This window comes from Onychomys torridus, chromosome 8 (assembly GCF_903995425.1).
Source record: "Onychomys torridus chromosome 8, mOncTor1.1, whole genome shotgun sequence".
NCBI classification, from domain to species: Eukaryota; Metazoa; Chordata; class Mammalia; order Rodentia; family Cricetidae; genus Onychomys; species Onychomys torridus.
In genome coordinates this window covers 64,530,689-64,542,867 of record NC_050450.1, presented here as the reverse complement: position 1 = coordinate 64,542,867, position 12,179 = coordinate 64,530,689, and the positions used below count along the sequence as shown (strand labels likewise).

General features: G+C 47.0%; 1 protein-coding gene across 2 annotated transcripts; it reads right to left on the bottom strand.

The window, feature by feature from the left end:
- Positions 1–4,802: 4,802 nt before the first annotated feature.
- Mrm3 (mitochondrial rRNA methyltransferase 3) lies at positions 4,803–12,165 on the bottom strand. Of its 2 annotated transcripts, none has more exons than XM_036196817.1 (4): positions 11,823–12,165; positions 11,373–11,617; positions 8,242–8,409; positions 4,803–5,607 (listed from the first exon to the last, which is right to left on the bottom strand). In XM_036196817.1, the coding sequence occupies exons 1-4, from the start codon at positions 12,134–12,136 to the stop codon at positions 5,075–5,077; spliced, it is 1,260 nt and encodes a 419-aa protein (XP_036052710.1). In that variant the 5' UTR covers positions 12,137–12,165; the 3' UTR covers positions 4,803–5,074. The 2 variants fall into 2 exon arrangements, with proteins under 2 accessions (XP_036052710.1, XP_036052711.1); XM_036196818.1 differs by lacking the exon at positions 11,823–12,165 and adding an exon at positions 11,714–11,816.
- Positions 12,166–12,179: the final 14 nt, after the last annotated feature.

Sequence of the window (12,179 nt, the reverse complement as noted above, 5' to 3'; positions counted from 1 at the left end):
TAGTTTAAAAGCAACATCCTTCCTTAAAGCAAAGCAAGATGAGCCCGGGGGCAGGAGCTGCACAGAGCAGCTGGGAAGCAGCTGGGTGGAGGTGGGAGATCCGTGGCCAGAGAATCCTGGGTGGATGCTGGTTCTGGGACTTTGTGTGGCCTGAGATGAAGTGCAGCCTAGGTGGCAGAGAATCCGGAGTTTCTGAGAACTCCGGAGCAAGCGGTGGAAGATCCCCAGTGGTGTTTTGCCCCACATGCCCAAGTGACCAGGATTCTCACCAGTTGGCCGCTGGATGAGGGAAGGATGAAGAAGAGCGCTTCCCTCGCCCTGCCCTGCAGCACTGCCTAAGGCTGTGTGTGTGACAGAGGTATTCTCCCAAAGACTGGACACGGAAACTGCCAAGTCTGCCACTTCTTGTTAATGTCCGCACTCTCTTGAACTTCAGATTCTGACTTCTGCTGAGCTGAGACCCAAGCTTGCAATGCTCTCTGGCAGAGGGAGACGGGACTCCATTTGAACTTAAACCCAGGGCAAGTCCCAAATCTTTAACTTGAGGAACCCTTTCTGAGGTGAGGACTCTTTCTGAGGTGAGGCTCGCCACCTTGTGGCCAAAGCCACTGCTATAGCTCACTGCAAAGCCAGGCTGGAGCCTTGGCCAGACTGTCACAACGCTGCTCTTCCAGCCTTTGGCGGTTCTCCTATCACGGACTGCTGCTCAGTTTTATTCCTGTTTCCTAGGGAACGATGATAGAACCATTCCTTGTTCTTAAAAGTGAGAATTCATGGTAGTGATTTTCCATTTTCAATCAGCAAGAACTTTTTTTTTTTTTTTTTTCCAAAAGACAATTTTGTTGTTTGTTTTCCTAGACAGAATTTCTCTATGTAGCCCTGGCTGTCCTGAATCTATCTGTAGACCAGGCTGGCCTCAAACTCACAGAGATCCCCTTGCCTCTGCCTCTGGAGTCTGGGATTAAAGGCCTGTGCCACCACCGCCTGGCTCCAAAACACAATTTTATCTAGACAGAAACCTTCAAAGAACATAGAGAAATTAGGCATCATTAAAATGCACTCCTGCCAAGTGATTTAGCATTGGAATGGAATGGGGGAATGGGGCACACACAACAACTCGTCCATTGCAGGATGAATGAGCCCTGTGGGACTGCCATGCGTGGGTGAAGGCTACCTTTTCCCCACAAAGGTCTGCCTCCACCCATCTCTCCTCTTCCCCAGCACCCTCCAGAGCAAGAAAAACAGGTGGCATGCAGGCCATTAATTCCAAGTGCTCAAGTGCCAGCAACAGACTGGATCTGTGCTGTCCAGGGGCTCTGGGTTGGAGAGATCTGTGGCAGCAGGAAAATTACATGGGCAGGCCACGCCAGGTGGAGAGCGAGCCCTTTGGCTAGCAGTATCCAGAGAAATCGGTGGTGATTTTGGAAACCATAGTAGACACCCCTTCCCCGTATTCAGCAAGAACTTAGCCACAAGGTCTCTCCTGTAGTCACAGTCACTTAAAAGGACAATTTGCCCCCTCCTGTGCCCCACCCCCAGGCGAACTCCCAACACTGAGCACAAAGCAGAGGACAAGGATGCTTTTACCCCTCTTGCAGCCAGGAAGGCAAAAGGGCTTCACATTGCACCAAAGCCAGTGGTTTTGGATTCTTCTTGAAGATGTAGGACGTTCTATCATTGATTTTTATTTTGTAACACAATGCAGGGAGACAAATTACAGGAAAGTGGCTTTATGCTGGCAAGATGTGCTCGCTTCCTGGTAGTGCCTTCTGTTTCTTTAGCCATTTCTAAGGTGTAGAGGGGGAGATCTGATGGAGTGGTGTGAATCCTCACAGCCACCTTCTAGACTCAGCCTGCTGGGACAGTCATTACAGTCCTCCTCAGCTCCTATTGTCCGCCAACTGTGTCCCAGCCTTTGTGGGCAACAGTAAAGTCAAAGGCTTGGGCTCTTCTGGTTTCTAAAAGCTGACTGGAGACTGGGGCCCTCAAGAATCCGTGGGCCACCAACATCAAACGTGTGCAGTACCCTGGGGAGGGAGGGACAGTGTTCATCCTGGGAGGACGTAGCCAACAAAACTGAAAACTACCAGTATTCTCTCCTAAAACACCCCAAAGCCATGGCACCTGCCACCTAGCACATGGACTAAGCTAGCCCATTTGGTTCTCTGAGAGTTTCACTGGAGTTGAAGGATTAGAAAGGGAAGGGGTTGGCTCTGATTTCTCTTGGGCAAGTGGCACCTTGTTTAGCCTCCCTGAATAAGTAGCTAAAGGAATCCAGTCATTGGAACCACTGTGCCTGAGGGTGTGTACAACTACTTTCTGGGATCCTCAACTCCAAACCTATTCTTTTTTCTTCTTTTTTTCCTTGAGGCAGGGTTTCTCTGTGTATCCTTGGCTGTCCTGGAACTCACTCTGTAGACCAGCCTGGCCTCGAACTCAGAGATCCTCCTGCCTCTGCCTCCTGAGTGCTGGGATTAGAGGTGTGCATCACCACCGCCCTGCTCAAGGCTATTCTTTGAGGTTGCAGAATAGTGTTTAGAATGGATCCCAATCTCCAGCACACCCGCCCTTCCCATGGTCACTCTGCACGCACTACCACCTGCTTTGGCCTTCTCCTCCCTGGCTGTCCTCTGGGAGGTTAGGGACCCAGCTTGTCCCTGGAGATCTAGGAGCATGGCACTGCGACAGTAGGCATCCTGGCCTTGCAGGGTCTTCAGTTCACAGAACCAGTGATTGCTTCTTGATTTAAAAATTAAAGATTCCTTTTTAAATTTTTAATTACATGTATGTGTATGTCTGTGTTTGTACACAAGTGAGTACAGGCACCTGAGGAGGCCGGAAGAGGGATCAGAACATTTGGAGATGAAGTTAGAGGTGGTTGTGACCTGCCCAGCATGAGTGCTGGAAATTGAACTCGGGTCCAGTTAAGTGCTCTACTGCTGAGCCATTTCTCCAGCTCCTTACGTCATCGTCGTCGTCATTGTCATCGTCATGTATGTGGAGGGCAGAGGACAACTCTGCGGAGTCGGTTCTCTCCTTCCACCTTTATGTGGGTTCCAGGGATTGAACTCAAGTTACCAGGCTTGAACAGCAAATGCCTTTCTCTCTGAACCATCTTGTCCCCCTAAATCACAGCATTTAATCAAGTGTCACATAAACTACAATTAGCAAGGAACTGGTAAACAAGCTGGCACTTCCAACAGTGGCAGGTTATGCTGCAAATTTCAAGACTCAGTTTCTAGTCTTTCTTCGTAGTCCTCAAAAAGATGTCTGTGCCAGACAGTGGTGGCGCATGCTTTTTATCTCAGCACTCAGGAGGCAGAGACAGAGGCAGGCAGATCTCTATGAGTTCGAGCCCAGCCTGGTCTACACAGTGAGTTCCAGGACAGGCTCCAAAGCTACACAGAGAAATACTGTCCAGAAACAAAAAAAAAAAGAAAAAAAAAAAGAAAGAAAGAAAGAAAGAAAGAAAGAAAGAAAGAAAGAAAGAAAAAAGAAAAGAAAAGAAAAAAGTCTGTAAAGCCAAGCATGGTGGTGCACACCTCAGCACTCAGAAGCAGGCAGATCTCTATGTTCAAGGCCACTGGTCTATAAGTTCCAGACTACCCAGGGCTATACAGTGAGACCCTGTCTCAAAACAACTTTGCAGAGGTACTGTGCTAAGAAGGCATGACACCACCTGATGAATTAACTGCTTCTATTGACTCACCAGAAAGGGGGAAATACACATCAGCTGCCTGTGGGATGCCATACCCTGCAGCCCCGCTTCCTTTCCTGGGTTCTGTTAGCAATGTACTTACACTGCAAGATGAAAGGAGACACTAAGGGGCTGGGAATGTAGCTCAGTTAGCAGAGTGCTCACCTGGCATACAGCCCTGTGTTTGAGCCCCTGCACTGCATAGTATTGGGCATGGTGTTCCCACGGCTGTCATCTCAGCACTCAGAAGGTGGAGTCAGGAGGACCAGGAGTTGAAGGAAGCCATCCTTAGAATCAGCCTTTGAACCAGCCTGGGCATATAACATTCTATCTCAAACTGAAGTGGGGGGATGGGGAGGGTATCTATTGGCCACACTTAAATATAACTTTTTTTGGTTGTGAGTCTAGCCTCTGACAGCAGAGCCACCTCTCCAGCTCTAAATGTAACTTTTTAATGTCATCTGGTTCTGTATTTATTAGCAATTTATTTTCCACTCTCCAGCAATCAGACAGAGGCTGTGACTAGGACATGACCTATACATAGAATCCCATGAGTACAGAGCACCTTCCACCTGGTTCAAAAGGTCATCTTTGCTCTAGCGCAAAGCACTTGAGAACTTCTTTGGAAAAAATGTTCCCTAGTGGCCAATTATTCTTGCCCTGATGGTATAGGTGGAACCTGGGAGAGTGCTCAACCACTAAGTTACATGCCTAATCCTAGTGGATGGTTTTTAAAAACAGGTACATACAAAGCCATGGGTCACCAGGCGGTGGTGGCGCACGCCTGTAATCCCAGCACTCGGGAGGCAGAGGCAGGTGGATCTCTGTGAGTTCGAGGCCTGCCTGGTCTACAGAGCTAGTCCAGGCAGGCTCCAAAAGCAACAGAGAAACCCTGTCTCGAAAAACCAAAAAAAAAAACAACAAAGCCATGGGTCGACTGTCTATTGGTATTGTTACCCTTGTTCAACCTCAGAAGTAAAGGAGATGGGAGACCTTAGGAAGACTTCTGATGGGGCTGGAGAGTTGCCTCAGTGGTTAAGAGGACCTGCTGCCCTTCCAGAAGACATGGCTTGGTTCCTAGTAACCACATGGTGGCTCACCATAGTTCCAAGGGATCTGACTTCTGCCACATACCAGGCATACACGTGGTGCACATACATGCAGACATACACTCATATAAGAAAGTAAAAGAATTTTGATCTTTGTTATTTAATGAGGAGCAGCAGAAACTAATAGAAATTGCTATTTTTCCAGTAACCACATAACGGTGGCAATGCCTACCTCCTGGTCCTATGTTATCACCTTGGCCAGCCTCCTAGCACCACTCCAGTGTAGCAGGAGCTGGAGGCCCCTCCCACTGAGGATTTCTGTGTTCCTTCAGTGGTAACTCCTGTCCCTGCTCAAGTCCTCCACCTTTATCCTTAGCTGCCTTTTCCCTTCAAAGAGCAGGATGCTTGCAGCCATGGCGGAATTCAGGCTGTCCACTCCAGGTACGACGGGGATCAGCAGCCTCTTGCCTCCAGTACTCTCAGCCAGTTGCAGGGATTCCAGGCTCACTCCATGTGTCTCTCCACCTATCACCACAGCTGCTGGTGCTTCTGTCCAGTCCAAATCGTAACTCTGGACCTCAAGTTCGGGAAGCCAGTCTTTGCTGGTTTTAGTGTCCGGGTCCTCTTCTTCATACTTGTGAAACTTCAGGAACCGTCGGTCACATGCCTGGTCACGGTCACTAATCTTATTAGACAGCTGAACCTGAGCATAGAGACCACAGTTGTCTGCCACGTAGACTCGGGTGTCAGGGGGCAAGTGATTGGGGACTGTCTCCCATTCCAGATTGTTCACAATGGGCACCTGGAAATGTGCCCCCATGCCTGCCCGAAGCACTTTAGGCTCCCAGGCATCCACACAGCCTAGAAAACAAAAGATACAATTAGGACTTTATAAACCTTCCTAGACTACAAAGGGAACTCTGAAGTAAATCCCTTTAATTCTAACCAGGAGATAAACTAAGATTTTTCCCACGAGCGTCTTCTCCATTGCTGGGACTCAATGACACTGACCAGCAAAGGGACTGGAGACTGACTGCTGTGAATGCTGGAAACAGACTTTACTCATCTCCTCCATACACAGGAGCCAGGCATTGCAGGGGATGCGATGGGGGTTAGAGTACCACCAGGGACCTCTGGGAACTCGAGATGTCAACTGGGTGAAGGTACTGGAAAGACAATGAATCAGGTGACTGCAGTGTCCATGGTAACTGGTGAATAAGAAGCATGAATAGGGTAAAAGACAACTCTATACAAAGCCAGGTTTTCCAGAAAAAAACACTAATCATCTAAGAGACACTGAGCTGGCTCCTTTGGGACAAGAGAGTCTTGCTGGAGAGAGGTCCAGGCAGAGGACAAAGAGACAGGGAGTGTGAGCAAGCAAGCCTGATGGGCAGGGTGGGGTGGAACAGGAGCAGACAGTGGCCAGCATAATGGAAACAGTGCACTAGACGGAAGAGTGCAAAATTTTAGCAAGAATATGCCACCGAAGGATTTAAGCAAACCAGTGACAGAAGCTGACTGGTTTTTTTGTTAAGAAATACCCATTAGACTCCAGTGTTCAATCTGGACGAGAGCAGTCTCCCTCTACTAACAATGGGGAAACCAGGGGGAAAGTTCATGCAGCAATCCAGGAGGAAGCAGGAGCCCAAACTAGGTGGTAGCCCTGTCCCTGCATCTAGCCCTCTCTCAGATTGCAGCGAGAGGCCAGAGGAGCCTATTCTGACACAGTGACATCCAGTAAGAGCCTCTGTGTTGGCTGTCCAGCAAATCCTGACCTCTCCTTGTGCCTATTCTCACCACAGGCAAGCTGAAGGAGGGCATCTCACCTTGTCACAAGGTTTCCTTTTTTTTCTGGAGCTGAGGATCGAACCCAGGGCCTTGCACTTGCTAGGCAAGTGCTCTACTACTGAGCTAAATCTCCAACACCAAGGTTTCCTTCTTTTAAAAGTTCACTTGTCAGACTTAGGATAGTATCACTCAGACCAACTGGGAGAGGAGGCTAAGACAGAGAAAGACTCATGCCTAGACATACCCCACCTATGCATTGCATGGAACCCAAGATGGGAGCTGGGCCATAGGCCAAGATGAAGGAAGGGACTAGATTCGTGAGAGCAGCTGTCGAGTTTCACCCCTTCATCCAGTAAGGAAAAGATGAGAGTTCCCGTCTCCTCGTTCGTGTTCTTGACACTGGGCATCATACCAACTGTGTCCTATTCTTTCCCCACTCCCGACACCAATGCTAACAAGTGAAAACTATATAGGCCATATGAACACATTTCCAAAGCCACTCTGCTATCAGAGCGCTCAACAATGGAGTGAGTGAGGGACTGAAAATGGAACACCAGTAACTAGGTCTCACGCTGCTAGAGTGAGTCAGGGGAGCGTTGAAGGAGCAATTCAGGCAAGTCTCAGCAATGGCTACACTATTAGTTTATATTTAATAGTAGCTTTGGTGTTTCTGATGAGTGATATGCTCCCTCCCCTGCACTCCCAGGGTATAAGAGGTATTTTTGACATGTCTCAACTGCTAGTCAGGTATGTTTAGAACCAAGCCTATTAATCCCCTTCTGGTGAGAAAAGATACACATGTAATAAGGCTAATTTGTGAGTGGCTTGTGTAACTACATTTCCCCAAGGCTAAGAAAGATGTACCAGGACACATAATCACTCTGGTGACAACTTTCCTTCACAGAATTCCTAACTCCAGGGAAGTTAGGAAGGGTGTTGTGGGGTATTTGTACACTGTGAAGACTTGAGAACTCAACATAAACACAGGATCTGAAACCAAGTGTTAAATTTGGCATAAACAATTAATGTACATTCATAAAATTGGAATCTATTTTTCCCCCAAATGACTTAAAATTCTGAAACAGCTCAGCAGGTCTCAAAATAATTTTAAAAGATAAGCAACATTTCTTGAATCCTTATTTGCATCATTTTAAGTAATCTTAAAAAACAAAAACCAGGTTGGGGATTTAGCTCAGTGGTAGAGTGCTTGCCTAGCAAGTGCAAGGCCCTGGGTTTGATCCTCAGTTCAAAACAAACAAACAAACAAACAAAAAACCAACTGTGAAGAAGATTCTTATTATTCCCACTTTACAGATAAGGGGACTGACATTTAGCATATTATTTATGGGCATGTAGTTAGCCCAGGGAAGATCAAAGAACCAGAGCCATGAGTGTCTGTCCTGAAAACCAACTCACTTAAAAGCATCCAGTGAAACCACTGGGGAAGAGGTGCTTTTACCAGGATGGAGAGATAGAGATGGCCAGCACTTAAGAGTGTGTACTGCTCCTACAGAGAATCTTACAAATGAGGGCTTAACTCCCAGAACCCAAGTGGACAGCTCACAACTGCCTGTAACTACCGCTCCAGGGGATCCTGCACCCCTGACCTCTGTAGGTACCTGCACATGCCCACACACAGACTTACACATGTGCACATAACTAAAAATAAAATAAACCTTAAAAAAAAAAAAAAAAAGGTGTTCTTACCTTTGGTGAGTAAGACTTTGCTGCAGCCTGCTCCAGCAGCAGATCTCAGAATTGTCCCCAGGTTCCCAGGGTCACGGAGATTGTCACAAATCAACACTAAGGGCAGTGAATGGTGAAGCTGAGTCTTTGGATATGTCATCTTAACATGGTCAGGTTTGGCAAAAATCCCTGAGGAAACAACGTAAGAGATTTGCTTGAGTGGACACAAGAATGGTTTGACTCTGTTTATTATCTTTCTTATGTATTCACAACACCCAGTGAAGACAGTGTAATGGTATTTGTTCTCCCCACGACCAAAAGGCAGGTGCTCCTGCTGTTGTTAGTGACCTCTTATTAGGAATTGAGATGGGTCACATGCCCCCTCTCCCTGCTCCTGCCTGCCAGGTGGAGTCACTCCTGGTCAGATCAGAGGACAACTTCAGCTGTCTACTCTGTTCTGTATTCGTGAGTGTATTTCCTCAATTTATATCTTAATGAATCTTGTTACCCATTTAATAGACTCACGTGGATTGATCGGTATAAGACAGGAATACATTATGACTGCAAAATTTCAAACAATAAAATTTCCTACTTGATCTGCTTCTAAACTGTCCCCTTCCTGAACTCTACGTTCCTACCTGTTTCAGCTCATTTCCCATGCTTTCTCAGCGCCTACAAAAACCACTGTGGGTGTAGTGGCAGATGGAGGGAAGCAAGAGAGCTGAGAGGTTAAGGCCATCATAATCTAGAAAGCAACACTGCCACACACAGAAGAACAAGGGTTTGGGATGTCCTCAGTGGTACCGCATTTGCCTAGCATGCTTACAGTTTTAGAGCTGATCTCTAGCATTTCTACAGGACCCAAAACCAAATGTTAAAGTTGACATACAGGAGCTAGAGAGTTGGCTCAGCAGTTAAGAATCCTTGCTGCTCTTGAGAACCTGGATTCAATTCCCAGCACCTACACAGTGGCTCACAAGTCCAGTCTCAGGAGATCTGACTCCTTTTTCTGACCTCAGTAGGCCCAAGCATACACATGGTGCACATACATACATGCAGGCAGAACATTCATACATATAACATTTTAAAATTAAAAACTGGCATCTATATAACCTATATCTATAAGCAAATAAAAAAAGCTTCATTTTGTAATCTGCTCATCTTACTCAATGTATCTTTAAAAAATTTACCATGTCAGTATATTTGCAGCTACTGTATTTTTCTAAATATTGTAATATTTTATAATATGTGTCAAAGTTTAGCTCTTTCCATATTGATGTTAAAGATTTAAATTTTCCTCATTTCAAAAAAAGCACTACAGTGAGTATCTAGAGGCCTCTCTCTGCAGATACCTGAAAACTTCTCTGGGACAAACTCCTGTAAGTGAAATAAACATACAGTGTACAAATACTCTTTGTTTTGTTTTGTTTTGTTTTTCTCTGTGTAGCTTTGTGCCTTTCCTGGAACTCGATTTGTAGACCAGGCTGGCCTCGAACTCACTGAGATCCGCCTGCCTCTGCCTCCTGAGTGCTGGGATTAAAGGTGTGCGTCACCACTGCCCACGAATACTCTTAATGTTAACAGATGACATGGAACTGCCCTCCTCACAGGCTATGGTACTCTATCCATACCTAGAATGATAAATATATGCCTCCTCCCTCAAAGCCTGCTTAACAGAGGACATGTTTACTTTTAACTTTTGCTACTTTGATAGAAAAAAATAGCATTCCCCCCCACCCCACCCCAGACAGGGTTTCTCTGTGTAGCTTTGTGTCTTTCCTGGAACTCGCTTTGTAGACCAGCTAGCCTCGAACTCACAGAGATCCGCCTGCCTCTGCCTCCTGAGTGCTGGGATTACAGGCGTGCGCCACCATCGCCCAGCACATTTCATTATTTTAATTTGCATTTTCCCTGATTACTAGGGAGGGGAACATCTTTTGCACTCACCTGGTTACCTGTGACCTCTTTACACTAGTGTCTTTGTTTATGTTTTCTTTTTCTCTTTCTCCTTTTTCCCACTGGGGTTTTCTTTTACTGAATTTGCAGGCTTAACCTACACACAGCTGTCCTTTACTGCATTGTCTTAAAATTAAAAAAAAAATTCATTAAAGTAATGACTCTTCTTCCAAACAGCCCAAGTACTTCCAAACAGAGAAGTACTGCCTTGGAGTCATTTGCACGGGCTGTGGGGGTATGAAGAGCGAGCCATTTGTGAGGTCTCCTGCTGAGGGCAGAAGCATGCCAAGTTTAGATGGGGCAGAATCACTTACCTAGTGACCCTTCTCTCCTCACAAATAGGCTGGGGTGCTTAGAAAAATGAAAACCCTGAGTGGCTTCCTTGATGAAAAGTTCTCTCATTTAATGACCTCTGCACTGTATTTGAAAGTATACAGTTTTCAGGGCATTATCTGGGGGAAAGAGAGGAACTGGGCAAGAAGCAGAAGACTGTAGTAACTCTCTGAGATGGCTCAGCAGGTAAAGGGACCTGCTGTCATGCCTGATGACCGGAGATGGATGTCCAGGACTCAGAGTGGAGACAAAAAACGGATTCACCCAAACTGTCTTCTGACACATGCACACAAAATAAGTAAAGTGGTTTTTTGAGACAGTGTTTCACTATGTAGCTCTGGCTGTCCTGGAACTCTGTAGACCAGGCTGGCCTCAAACTCAAAGAGATCCACTGGCCTCTGCCACCCAAGGGCTGGGATTAAAGGTGTGTGCCACCAAGGCCAGTCAGTAAAATGTAACAAACAATAAGACAAACAAACAAAAAAATGGACATGGTGGTACACATGCCTGTAATCCCAGCAGGAAGGAGGTGGAAGCCATAGCATCAGTGGTTCAAAGTTATCCTTAGATACATAGAGTTTTAAACCAGCCCGGATTACATGAGACTTTGTCAAAAATAAACAAAAAGCATAATAAAAATCAGCGAGAAAGCCGGGTGGTGGTGGTGCATGCCTTTAATCCTAGCACTTGGGAGGCTGAGGCAGGCGGATCTCTGTGAGTTCGTGGTCAGCCTGGTCTACAGATTGAGTTCCAGGATTTAAATAAAATGTGTTGCCTTAAGACAAGTATGAAGAAGAAAGTCTAGGATAGTACACTTGTATGAAAAAGAAATTCTAGATATTGATACACAGTAAGTCACTGACCTATTATTCCTTGTGGCGTTACTAGGTCGGACCAATCCTTGATATCTTCAAATTTCACCTTAATGAGACTGACACCTTTCAGCTTATCCACCGGCAACTCCTTGACGTATTCCAGACGGCTAAAAAAGAACACTTTCGGCACAGCTCCAGCCTTGAGGGCATCTGCAATCAGCCTGCGACCTTCCAGTAGGATCTTCCCTTGCTTTTCCCGAAACGACCTGGACTTAACTATTGTCATGACATTGCTGTGGACGGATACAGAGAAGGGCGATTATTAACGTTCTTGTCTTTGGGGCACATGTGGTTCTAACAGACAAGCAGTGCTTGGCGGAGGCACAAACCTCAAAGAAGGCACTTTTTTTTTTGCACAGTAGAAACAAGAGCCAGAAGCTCCGCTGTGCGGCAGGGAAGAGAAGCGGGAATAGCCGACAAGCCTCAAGAACACATCACCTTAGCCTCTTGTCCCCGGGAAAGGCCTTATCATAGCGAAGCCCTGCTTCTTCCCAGGTGTGAGGTGTCTGGGATGGGGATGTCTCAAGAGGGTGTTTATGTCGCTGCTCCGGAGCACTGGCCTCGGGGACCGCCTTGCGAGGCTGCTTGTCAGGAGCGCGCTTCCGTTCCTCCACCTGTCCGGAGGGAAACAGCACTCTCACCGGGCTGCGCCGCAGCGCCCGGACCCAGCGCCGCGCCTCGAGGTCCCGAGTCTGGACCACCCGCAGCAGCGGCCTCAGGGAGCCCCACATGCCCCTCACGGGAGCGGCCATCTTGGCTCTACGGCGCGCTACCTCGCGCTGGCGCGTGCTAGTG